The sequence below is a fragment of the Phoenix dactylifera genome, chromosome 2, assembly GCF_051530095.1.
Source record: "Phoenix dactylifera cultivar Ajwa chromosome 2, Ajwa_hap1_PhDact_Kaust_v1.1, whole genome shotgun sequence".
Classification (NCBI taxonomy): domain Eukaryota; kingdom Viridiplantae; phylum Streptophyta; class Magnoliopsida; order Arecales; family Arecaceae; genus Phoenix; species Phoenix dactylifera.
In genome coordinates, this window is record NC_143191.1 from 36,545,605 (window position 1) to 36,557,634 (window position 12,030).

Sequence of the window (12,030 nt, forward strand, 5' to 3'; positions counted from 1 at the left end):
ACACTTGGCAGGTAACACTGCTTCATTATGCCGCTCTGACGGCATCAGCTGTTTGCATTTTGAAGCATACCATGGTGTTCGATGACCAAATCATGAAATTTTGCCTATGGGTTGATGGACACATAATTTTGAATTTTTAAGTTTATTCAATAGGCATATTCATTGTATAAAGAGAACTCGCTAAGAGGCAAAAATTGAGCTGGCAATAATGGTACTTTTTAAAAGCATACCTGTTTAATGTCTGCAATATCTATATCGCAGTAATAATAATCAGAGAATGTGTCGATCTCCTCTTGAAACTTTCTCTTCGAAGAATCTGCAAGAAATAAGTAGTACCTTCCAGGGGCAAAAGCATTAGCATTTATGCTTACAAACTAAAACAATCTAAACAGATAATACAAGTACATAATGCAGTTAAGACTAACTTAGGATGGAAAAGTAGAAGACGCTTTTGTTTGCAACAATCCAAGACCCAAGAATAGTGAATGATATCTCTGTGGCGCATAGCGGCTTGATACTTGATCCCTGCCAAGCTCATCACACAATTTTAGTCAAGCAAAGTAATACCTAGTACCCAATGAAAAACAAAAGGAAGTACCTTTTCTCTCAGCTGCAATGCAGTGAGTAACCGAGTCATTGAGATTCATTGAGAAAGTTCCCCCATTCTCAACCACAATTTTATGAAAGTAGTCTACAGAAGAGGATGGAGGAACATTGATAAAATCTAACAAAGTCAAGGAGGTTTAAACAATTTTCAATCTAATTAAATATTGGAAGAACTAGAAACTGGATAGGCCAAAACTTGTCTCTACACAACATGATTAATTCACTCAGATCAGACTGACAGAACCAGCCAACAGTAAAGCAGGTAACATCCCCCATATCAATATGCAGATGAATTTGAAAAACATGCTCAAAAAGAAAAAGGAGGTGCATAAATGAAATCAATTAGAGGATACAAAACATCATATTTGCAAATATAAGTGTCTCCTCCTTAACACCAGAGATGTCGGTATGGATCAAATGAGCAGGGACAATGGAAACATTTTTCTTCTCTCCCTTCTTTGTGGACTTTACATGTTTTGATCCATGATTTTGTAGACCTCCATGATCTGTTCCCCTCTGTGTATTGCCATTGCTTGAATGTACCAAGTCCACGAATGCTGAGATCATAAATAGAAATACTCAAAAACACAATTTCAAAAAAAGTATCTTGCACCTGCTTGAATGTAAATTGCAGCTGCTTTTTATAAATTGAAATGCAATCAAAAATTAATTTGAAATAACAAAATCAAAAGGGGCGTGCACAAAAATCCAGGAGTAGTTCATTTAAGTAATGATAATAATATCATGTCTCCTATTTTTTACCATGTTCCTGAAATTCTAGCACTTTGAAATTCTCTATTTCTATATTTCACCATCTATCAGAGCCTCAATTTTCTTTCTTTTAATTGTCTCTTGGAGCTTCGTGTGAACCATTATATTAGTTTGCACATGCATCTTTAACCCATGGGCACTGCAAGTGTTTCCCATTAGCTACATGTAAAACATTGTGCCATCCCTCTGCACAAATAATCATGACAAGAAATGCCCACTAACAGATACCAATATTTAACAAAAGAAAATCTTCATTTTCACATACCATTCAGATTAGCTGTAGACTAAATTACATGAAATCAGGTACAGTATAATGTAATGATTTATTGAAATTTCCACATCTCTCTTATTATTCAGTTTGAAAATAAGCACCATGATCCATATGGAGGTTGGAACTGTATTCAGAGTTTACCATCTACAAGAGTAAAACAGCAGTCGCATGCATCAGAAGGCCTCATAGTTGATTAAAAATCAAGGAATGCTTACACTGAACATCAAGGCACTCATGCCATGGCTTGTCATATCTCACTCGATGAATACGTGGAAATCTCAAACTGTATGGCGCAGCAAATACCTTGGAATGTTTAAAATTGGTGTTAAATACATTTAAACAACCAGAAATAATAGATAAAAGATAACAGCACCATACGGTCAAGGAAAAACATGCTTTGCAAGATCAGGTATTATAACAAATACAACAGCATTAAAGAAATAAGTATACAATCATCACAAGAACTATAGTCTAAACAAGCAGTGCAATCATCACCAGAAATATGGAAGTACCTCAGACTTTATTGTTCGGATATCGCTAGTTATTGAAAGTATGACCGATCTGCGGTTAAAAAGTGAGCAAAGAATTGCAAGATCATAGATACACTTAAATGAAAATGAAAGAGAAAAAAAGGCTGCTAACTTGTCAGGGCTGTCAATCCAAACATCTGGCCTCTCCTTTGAATTATTTGTTACTTCATAAAAGGATGGCACTTTTTTTGGATATTCATTCTTCCTGGAAACACAATTTGAAATTAAACAATAGTTTTATTAATCAAAGTTTCCCACCTTCAGAGTTAAATTTAGAGAGGAGAGAAAAAGTAACACCAAAAGAAATTTTAATATAATCACTTAAAACAAAAAGGTGTCCAAGTATTTATGAAAGTTGAAAGTCTATGTTTACCAGTAGAGAAGCCTATTTTTATCTTGCAGAATGTTAACCATTAGTGTCTTACCTGTGTGAGACTTTCCCAAGACAGACTACCAACGTGGAAAAAAAATCAAAATTCCCATAACAAAATTAAATATCCCTATATGTAGCTTTATGAACTAAAATTTTCAGTAGCTTGTGGAAAAGTCTAGGGTTGACAATGACTTTTCACAAACTATAATTTCATTTTTTAAAACTAAGGAATAAATGAATTTGGACATGTTAAAAATGAAAAAAAGAAACCTAAACAATATTTCAACGTTTATTTTTATGTTTTCGATTCTTTAGCTATGGATATATCATACCGATAACTAATAGATTATAACACTTGGAATGACATAATGCAGGGGAATATAACAATCAAATAGATACAGAAAATGTGTATCTAAATCAGCACATCTCACAAACAAATATATCTAAATCCCACTATTTTTTTTCTTCAAAAGGAGGCCAATAACATGACCATTAAAAAGAATGCACTACTTTGTATAACATGAAATGGCCCCTTTAACCCCTCCAATTGATTTCCATGTCATTTTACACTCAATTTCCTATCAGTTTCCAGTAATCATTCCATCACCATCTCCCAGTAAATATATTCCAAGTATTACGAATTGTGTAACGTGATACAAATCTCATCATATCTCCAAAAGATAGATTGTGGTCCCTAAAATGGATTAGAAACTAGGTCAGGCTTAGGAAAAAAAGAAAACAAACAGCAACAATCTTATAAGATTACCATATAGGCATCAAAATTCAACTGGGCATCCACCTCATGGAACCACCCATCATAGAGAAATACACTATTCCTTTCTCTTATTTCTAATATGATATAAATAAAAAGTAACCGCCCACTGTCTTCATATTGAAGTCTTTAAATTAGTGACCAAGGAAAGAGATCGATAAATGTGAAACTGCATCATATATGAAATATGAACCAAGAATTGATAATCTACCCTCAAACAATACAGCACTAGTGTATCTCTCTCACACATTTCAAACTCATACCATGCTATTTAAAGCATTTTAAGGGATAAAATGGAACTTTCCATAGACATGTAACACCTTGTCAAAATTCTAGATAGATGTGAAAGAGAGGGAAGATTAACAAGATATGGATGGCAAAAGCAAAATGGTAATTAATCAAAACATGCACCACATGCTCTCAAAGTTAAAATTTTGGTGGTTAATCCAGAAAGCTCAATAGTGAATGCAGAAGAGGCTCAGTTGTTGTATGACAAACAGATAATAAAAGATTAATAATCAGGGAAATCATCTAGGAAGCCACTTTAGCTACTAAGGGTTTTCAACTTTGGTGCTAGCATGACGGATCATATCTTTCTGTTATGAGACAAGGTTTTAGGTGCCAGCTCACGCCACCCCGCATGCACCCTTGCCGGGCAAGTCATAGCACCAGCACTGGATTGACACAACACCCATTTAATACCTTCTATTTTTTTTAAAGCTCTTTTTTACAGAAATTAAATCCTCCAATAATTTTTAGTTTTGGTACAACATAGCACATGCATTGGCACAGCATGGCAGAGAATGTGTGTCAGGGGCTAACTCCTTGTTTTGAGGCACTAAGTATCACAAAAATGGAGAAGGCAACTGCTGATATGATGGCATCTCCAGCCAAATTAGCATCTATATACAAAAAGATGCTAAACATGAGCAAACGGTAGTAGCATGGTAAGACATCAAGTGCATAAAGGAACTGACAAACCAACTCATGTTGAAACTGGAAACAATGAAGGGACAGGAGACTGTCAGATCAACAAAGCCTCTGACAAGCTGACAAGATCTGGTTGAGCTTTTGAAAAAGGCCAACAACTTACAACTTGATGTTCCTTGATTTGCAAACAAAGTCCTGGTGACAGGCTCATGATCCAAAGTTGTGACTTGCAGCTTCAACAAAAAAAGTAACTAAAATAAAAATCTGGGAAAAACCATATCGAATGCTGCAGTTTTATTCTTTTTCAGATAAGAATTCAGAAAGATATCCGAAAAATAGAAACAATAAATAAATCCATGAAAAGGCGGTCAACCAAAACATAGGTAAGTTGACTGCTCTGCTAGACATAAGGGTCTATCATTATCCCTTTCCATTTTAATGTAACAAGACTTATCTATGGTTGGCTTTCAATGCTTTTGGGCCCCATCTTAATTAATCAGTCCACAGAATAACAGTACAGAAGTAACAGAACAATATACATTACTTCTCCCTAAAAAGTGGCACTTGTGGTTTTTACCCTAAAACGGTGGTGCCTGACATTCTTTATAAAATGCAGGACTTTACTCAATCTGTACAGGGGAAAGTAAACATCATTCTGTTCAAATCTGATGTTTAGAGACTTCTTTTTGTCCCAGGACAGTCATAAGCAGAGATATTTCAGTCAAGACCAGTCAAATTTGGTAGTTCTTATGGGTCTTTGATTCTGCTATATCATGTTTGAGTTCATGTAGATGAGCTGCCAACCTATTTAGATTGACTCTTCAATGCATTACAAGTTCAATGCCACAACAATGAGGAAATACGTGAAGTTCAAGTGCAGTTAAAAGAGAAATTTAAGGGACATAAAAAGAGATTTAACATCATGATGGTATAGGACTACCTGAAATAGGGCTTCAATTTGGTAATGAGAGTATCAAGCTCCTCGTCAGAGAGACCAGTACCAACTCGACAGAATGAAACAAATCTATGAAAAATTATTTAATAAAAGTATTGTTAAAATAACTTTTAAAATAAAAATAAAACAGAGTGATACATAAAAAACTAATTTAGACCACATCAAGATAAGTGTTAAAAAGCAATATGATCCGTAAACTTGTGGTTAGGCATGGTGATATTACTTAAAAAAGAGAGAGGAATATAGAAGAAAGAAAAAGAAAGGGACCAAATCCAAGCTCCAAGGCAACATGGGAGGACAATTGAAGAATATCTATTCATAGTTCACCAATGAATCCATCCAAATTCAATATTCTACCACCTGCATTCTGAGGCATCAAAGTACAAACATCCCTAATTTAATATGGACCCTGAGTCAGCTTATTGACCCTGCAAATTTCAGTTAACTTTAATCTTGTAAACAATCAAAATAGAAGTAATCCAACCACTTCAAAAGGTTTAGATGCATCCTGCATATTACAAATCAAAGCATACTTTCAGATGAAATTGACAGCTTTCCTCATTGCAAGGATGTAGAGATCTAAGCAAGGTCCGCCGTACCGGTACCGGTCGGCGTACCGATGGCCGGCCGGACCGGTACGGTACCGGCCGGTACCGGTACAGTACGCGGTGGTTTCAAAAACCACAGCGCGCGGTGCTGTGGTTCTAAAAAAAAAAAACGTACCGGTGCGAACCGGCCGGTTCGCACCGGTACGAGGCCGGTACGGGCTCCGAACCGGCCGGTACGGGCCCGAACCGGCCGGTACAGGCCCGTACCGGCCGGTTCGGATAAAAAACCGGGAATACCGGTTTTTTTGCCGTTCCGGTACCGGTCTAGACCGGTACGGCATTCCATGGATCTAAGTATATTATGTAAGAGTCATAAGATGTACCACACCAAGAAATGTCATCCTCCCAATATGCAGCTAAAAATAGACACAGTCAATAAGTCATTTTCTTTTATTTTATAATACTACTAATTGCTTCTTAGCAAGGTATGCTGAACCGGTTCAGCAGACCATGTTTCGCAGTGACAAGTAACTGTGTCATGAAAATTCAAACAAAAAACTTGCATGCTTCAGTTGTCATTTAGCATAAAGCCATCTCAATATATAAGCTTTTGCTGATAAAGCCAACTTATACATAAGTACATACATCTTGCACAACCCAAAGGATCTAAGCCACAAACTAGCTCTTGTTGATAAAACAGTCCAATACAAAGAAAAAATCATTTCCTTCTTCTCATTATCTGTTCATAAGTAGTAGTACTATATTTCAGAGTGTCATAGTTACAATGATAACAAATAATAATAACACAATAGATCAATTAACTTGAAAATTATAATGCTTCCAGGCATTTCTAGATAACCTGTCAAGTCGCTAAATATCAAAAACAAAAACCAACTGGATGGATTTACTACATTTTCAGACAATCCAGAACCCCCATTCCAAGAGACAGGGCAGAGAGAAAAACCCAAAATCCTTTCTTAACCTTTTAAATCTAGCTTCATTCTGTATTTTCTTCACCTAAAAATTTCCAATCTCACCATTTTCTCTTGTAAGCTAGAGAGTCTAAGGGGTCAAATTGAGAAAAAAACCAAGCTTTTAAATCTCATGGGACGGGGCTGTCCCAGTTTGCCCATGGAATGGGATGCACCGCCTTCCCGCCCTGTCCCAACACTTGGGACTAGGGATGTCCCAAGACATGCCGATCGAGATGGGACAATGGCGGGATGGTCCTGCCCCAACACTTGGGACGGTACCTTGTCCCAGTGTCCTGTGGGACATCCCACTGGCATTTGAGGCCATGTGAGAAACCATACCTCTAAGAGAGAGAAATGCAGTACAAACAGGATCATACTAAATCTAAAGTTTGACCACATGGTACCACCATATTGCAGAGTATTTTTCAGAGACTACAATATCTTTGATATAGATGCATGCCATTTATACAACCTACACAACATGCACAACTATAGCACGTTGGAAAACCTAGTGTCACAATGTGTATGGTAAAAATAGCATACAAACAATAGTAAAATCATTGCAAAGAATGCAATAGGCCACAACAACCAACTAAAATGGAAAAACTGCAATCTGAAATAATGCATTTGGACACCACTGGTAAAGAAATAATTAATGCAATGGCCTTCTAATCTAATAGTATAGATGATGTGAACTCTCTTTAACATACCCTAATCAAAGACCACCATCTCAATATAACAAACTCATGCCAAGCCTCACTAGCCATATCTCATGATCAAAATCTTTCGTAACTTATCTACAGAAGCAGCATGATGGCCTTGATCAGGAAAATGCACAATCATAACAGTTACCCATAATACTACAAAATCTGAGTCAAAATACAGTAATTTGAAAGGAAAAATTCAAAAATTTTATTCACCGTTTTGGACAGCTAGTAGAATCTGAATGCACTGCAAGACCCATCAAAAACTGAGCTACCTGCAATGAAGCAGGAAAAGAAGGGATGAAAAGAACAATTGCAAATGGAAGTTGATATTTACACACATTACACACATCTACAAAGTCAACTAATATTTAGCTCTCATAGAGCCATCTAGGAACAGTCCATATGCAGCTACCTGCCCTCTTGCAGCATAGGGTCACTCCTAGGTGGCCACATAAGAACTACAGGGTTAATACATCAGAACTGCGTTTTAAGAGGGTATTATGATGAAAACATGAAGCACACCTCTCCTCCACGACGGCCAGAACCAAAATATCCTCCTATAGTCAAAAATCCATCATCATCAATTTAATATGATCAATGAACTCTAGAACGGGAACCAATAAAACAAACTTACAAAAAACAAACCTATAATAAGCACATCCAGATCAGCACCAGCATGTATGTAATCAGGTTTCAATTTCAACCACTTTCCACTTCGATCACCAGGTTCCCATTTGGAACCAAGGTCCTTCAACACAATTCCCTCATCTCTGAAAAATATCTAAGGAAAAAATTAAGTTCACTGCATATAATTAAGATAGAAGAATGACTAGCATTTAATAACTCGACATTTATGATTTTAGCAGAACACAATGTACAAGTATGCAAGAGCAAATCATCAATAGCTGTCAAATGTTCATGAAAATGTGGCATCCAAACTATTGACCATAGCCTATCTACTTGCAATCAGATTGGTCGGGGACCATATCCTCCACGGAATGCAAGTTCCTTCCCATAAATTTTCATGACTTTCATTATGGTCCATGTAGGCCTTTTTACCAAACATCAAAAGTAAAAGTCACAAGCATAGATATAAGCTTTCTTTTTTAGCATCTGCCCAAGCGTACTCCTGGAGCCCAGGGGAAAATTGGAAGTCCAGATGACTGGTGCCCGCAACCTTTAGAATAGCAATAAGATTTCAAAAGGATTATCAGAACAAACTTTGGTGCTAGAGATCAGTCCAGGCTAGCTTCAAAATTTGAGTGGCAAAATAACAAAATCTGATCAAAAAAATAAAAATTGTAAGACTGAGTTGCCTCAATAGCAGTCTTGGTTCCTCAGCATTCTTGGGTGCACAGATCTCAAACTTCATCCCTCCTGCCATCCTATATTCACCTTATGTTTTAGATACTCATTGCACTCTTCTAGCGTTCATTCAAAATCCACCAAACCAAAATTTCAGACCATAGATTATTATCACCCTTCTATAATCATATAGCACTCCCGAAGAAAAACTTCACTATGTTGGCCCAACTAATTGTGTTGCAAATATCATTTTAACATAATAATAAAACCTAAATACAATCCTTATACAATTTTTTTTCTCATGCATCTTTTTTTGCCCTTCCTATGAGTTTGAAATTGTCTGAAACAGACCACAGAATAGGGTGTAGAGATACAATGTCCACTGACTCAAAGCAAGTTACTAATTTAACAAAATTCTCACATACTCTGCTAAGGTTCATAAATGCCAATGATGGTCATTGATTTTAACGATTACATGTTTCTGATCTGTGAATAAAAATATATCTGCAAAAACTGAAAAGGGATGATGATTTAATCACCAAGTGTAATTAATTACATAGTCCTTGACAAGAAGGAAATAGGAAGGACAAATTAAGTCAATTCTAGGTTTACAAGAGAAGGTATTTGTGATGTTATACACCTTCAGGAATTTAATGTGCATGTACGAGCATGATTTGCATTTGTCTTAATAATCAAAGCCAAGTTTAGTAGCAATATCTATAATATTATAAAAATGGTCAAGACTCATGGGACAACATATATGTATGTTTGAATAACATACTTGTCCGTTGTCCCATAAAGAAGCAAGCGGTGTAGATGCAATCAATTCTATTAAAAAATATCATAGGAATTCTAAATCAAGGCCGCATTTCTCAGAAATGCATTCCTTGAATTTCCTGAACACATGTGATGGTCCTAGATTTGTAGTAGCGGATCCAATGTGCTAGAGGTATTTATTAAAGGAATATAATGTATCGAATTTTTTACATTTTACATGCAGGTTTTTGGATTGTTTACTACAGAATCAAGATACCTGAAAAAAAAAAAAACTTCAAGCATCATTACAGGTGCCAATACATGTGCAATATCAGTACCGCACATGACTGGTTAAATCCCAGTAAGGTAAGATTGTTCCTTCTTGATTTCTCATTTTTTTTAATAAGAGTACAAGATTCCACATCAGTAAGCCTATGGAATCACTCATTTGGGCACATGAGAATTCACCTAATCTGAATGATGCATAATGATGAGGTACAAATAAAATGTCTAGTTAATTAAATGATCAAGTTATTTTTTTAAGCTTTATATTAGAACGGGTACACCTATGTGTATACAATCACGTGTCAGAAAGAGAGAGAGAGAGAGAGAGAGAGAGAGAGAGAGAGAGAGAGAGATCTAGTTCTCAACTTCAGAAAGAAATGTTATGATTTTAGGCTTTCCCAAGAAATAACCAGCTATTTTGATTAACAAATAAATAAACTCCAACTATAAGAGACTATGCAGTTATTAAAAAGAACAAAACTTCGGATTTATTCTGAAGGATAGAACTGATTAAAGAAGTCCATGCTAAATGACAACACACCTATCCATAATTTGGTTAGACTTTTGAATCCATCCTAAAACCACTAATGATAAATACACCCTTGCAACTAATACTAGTTTTCTTTCATGATTCTTGCCATATCCTTAATATTTTGGGGCTAAATGTTTCTGGACACACAGCATCACATTCAGCCTATAAGTCAATGCTTTTGTAGACATATATTCTTCGCAGAAAAAAAGGACAAGAAAACCATGAAAAGGCTAGATATACTTTGAACCAGCTAACTGAACAATTATTTGCTTGAAAGAGTAATATAAATAAATAAGATGAATAACAGAAAGGATAAACTAGCATACTCATATTTCTGACCTGTTCTCAATAGTTTCTTTGAAAAATCTCTCCACATCTTCCACAGTATAAGCAACAATGGACCAACATGGTTCGCCTGAAAATTCAAGATAAATATCAAGTCAAGTTTTTTCCTCTAACATCAAATAAATAGGTGACAGAAAATAAGCACATAAAAGCATATTAAATTCTACTAAATGCAAGAATGCACAGAATATAGGTAATGCAAAATATGCCAGTTACATCTCATGCAAATCCTCCAACTTAATATGGCTCCAATCAAGTTGTCATTCCACTTGTTGCGATGATAAGAACAAGTGTTAAGAACAAAGAAGATATTGAAAGGAAATAATTTGAATAATTCATTAGAGAAACATCAGTATAAGAAATTCTTTAATAGCTATTGTAGTGATCTATGAAACACAACAAAATTAAGCAGGTTCACAGTTGAATATCATTGAATGTATAAGGAAGAATATATGTGTAAGAAAATACGGTCATGGTCTTCTCCCATTGGGAAATAAGCTTCATAAATTTGAAATGTGATATCAATGCCATAGATGATGTTCTTTTCCCAAAAGTGATCTCTTGGTATATTGTTTGTAATAAGACTCGGTTGCTTCTTTAAAGCTATGTTGCTGAATCATACAATATGATTGAACTTGTTTAGCAGAGCTAGGTATTGATACTTCTCTTGTCTGGATGGTGGACTATACAATTCAAAATGATATTTTTCGTTTCTAATATTTTAGATGTTACATTTAGAAGTTTTCATAACCAATCAAATTCTAAAAGACGAGAATGAAAAAAAGAAATGCTTACATAATATAAACCAAGGTCGGCAGAACCGATACCGGGTACCGTACCGGTTCTCCGGTGGCATGAGTCAGTACGGGCCGTGCCGGACCTGTACCGACGGAGAAGACGGCATGCAGACTGTGGAAGAGAGGAAGAGAGAGAGAGAGAGAGAGAAGGGGGAGAGAGGGAGGGAGGCCAGCAGAGGGTGGCAGACGCGCTTGCCTCCGCTGGCCCTCCATCAGCATCTGCCACCCTCCGCCGGCCTTCCGCCCTCTCCCTCTTCCTCCCTCCCCCACTCGCTCTCTCTTTCCTTCTCCTTCTCCGGCTCCGGCAACGGATTTTGATTGCATTGCCATAACCGTACCGGTGAGCCGACGGTATGGCTCAGAACGGCTGGAACAGCCCGGTTCGAGACAGTTCCACCGATCTGATATAAACTATCGCAATGAACAAAGGGTACAGTAAAGGTTTAATTCATTCATCACCAATTCACGTTCACAAAAATTTATTGAATACTTGAATATCACCATGAAAAACATAAAATAAACATAGACTCAAGCAAGGTTCGCGGTACCGATCGTACCGACGTACCGGTCGGC

The 12,030-nt window shown here is 36.5% G+C and overlaps 1 protein-coding gene across 1 annotated transcript in view; it reads right to left on the minus strand.

Moving 5' to 3' along the window:
• ATLIG4 (DNA ligase IV) overlaps positions 1 to 12,030 on the minus strand; it is a 35,641-nt gene that overhangs the window by 5,674 nt on the left and 17,937 nt on the right. The window contains exons 12-23 of the mRNA XM_039121180.3: positions 10,655 to 10,730; positions 8,083 to 8,207; positions 7,960 to 7,994; positions 7,651 to 7,709; positions 5,194 to 5,277; positions 2,291 to 2,383; positions 2,161 to 2,209; positions 1,864 to 1,951; positions 960 to 1,163; positions 599 to 724; positions 426 to 525; positions 231 to 336 (exon numbers count right to left, since the gene is read on the minus strand). Coding sequence (XP_038977108.3) covers positions 231 to 336; positions 426 to 525; positions 599 to 724; positions 960 to 1,163; positions 1,864 to 1,951; positions 2,161 to 2,209; positions 2,291 to 2,383; positions 5,194 to 5,277; positions 7,651 to 7,709; positions 7,960 to 7,994; positions 8,083 to 8,207; positions 10,655 to 10,730 — 1,145 coding nt within the window. The remainder of the gene's footprint in view (positions 1 to 230; positions 337 to 425; positions 526 to 598; positions 725 to 959; positions 1,164 to 1,863; positions 1,952 to 2,160; positions 2,210 to 2,290; positions 2,384 to 5,193; positions 5,278 to 7,650; positions 7,710 to 7,959; positions 7,995 to 8,082; positions 8,208 to 10,654; positions 10,731 to 12,030) is intronic.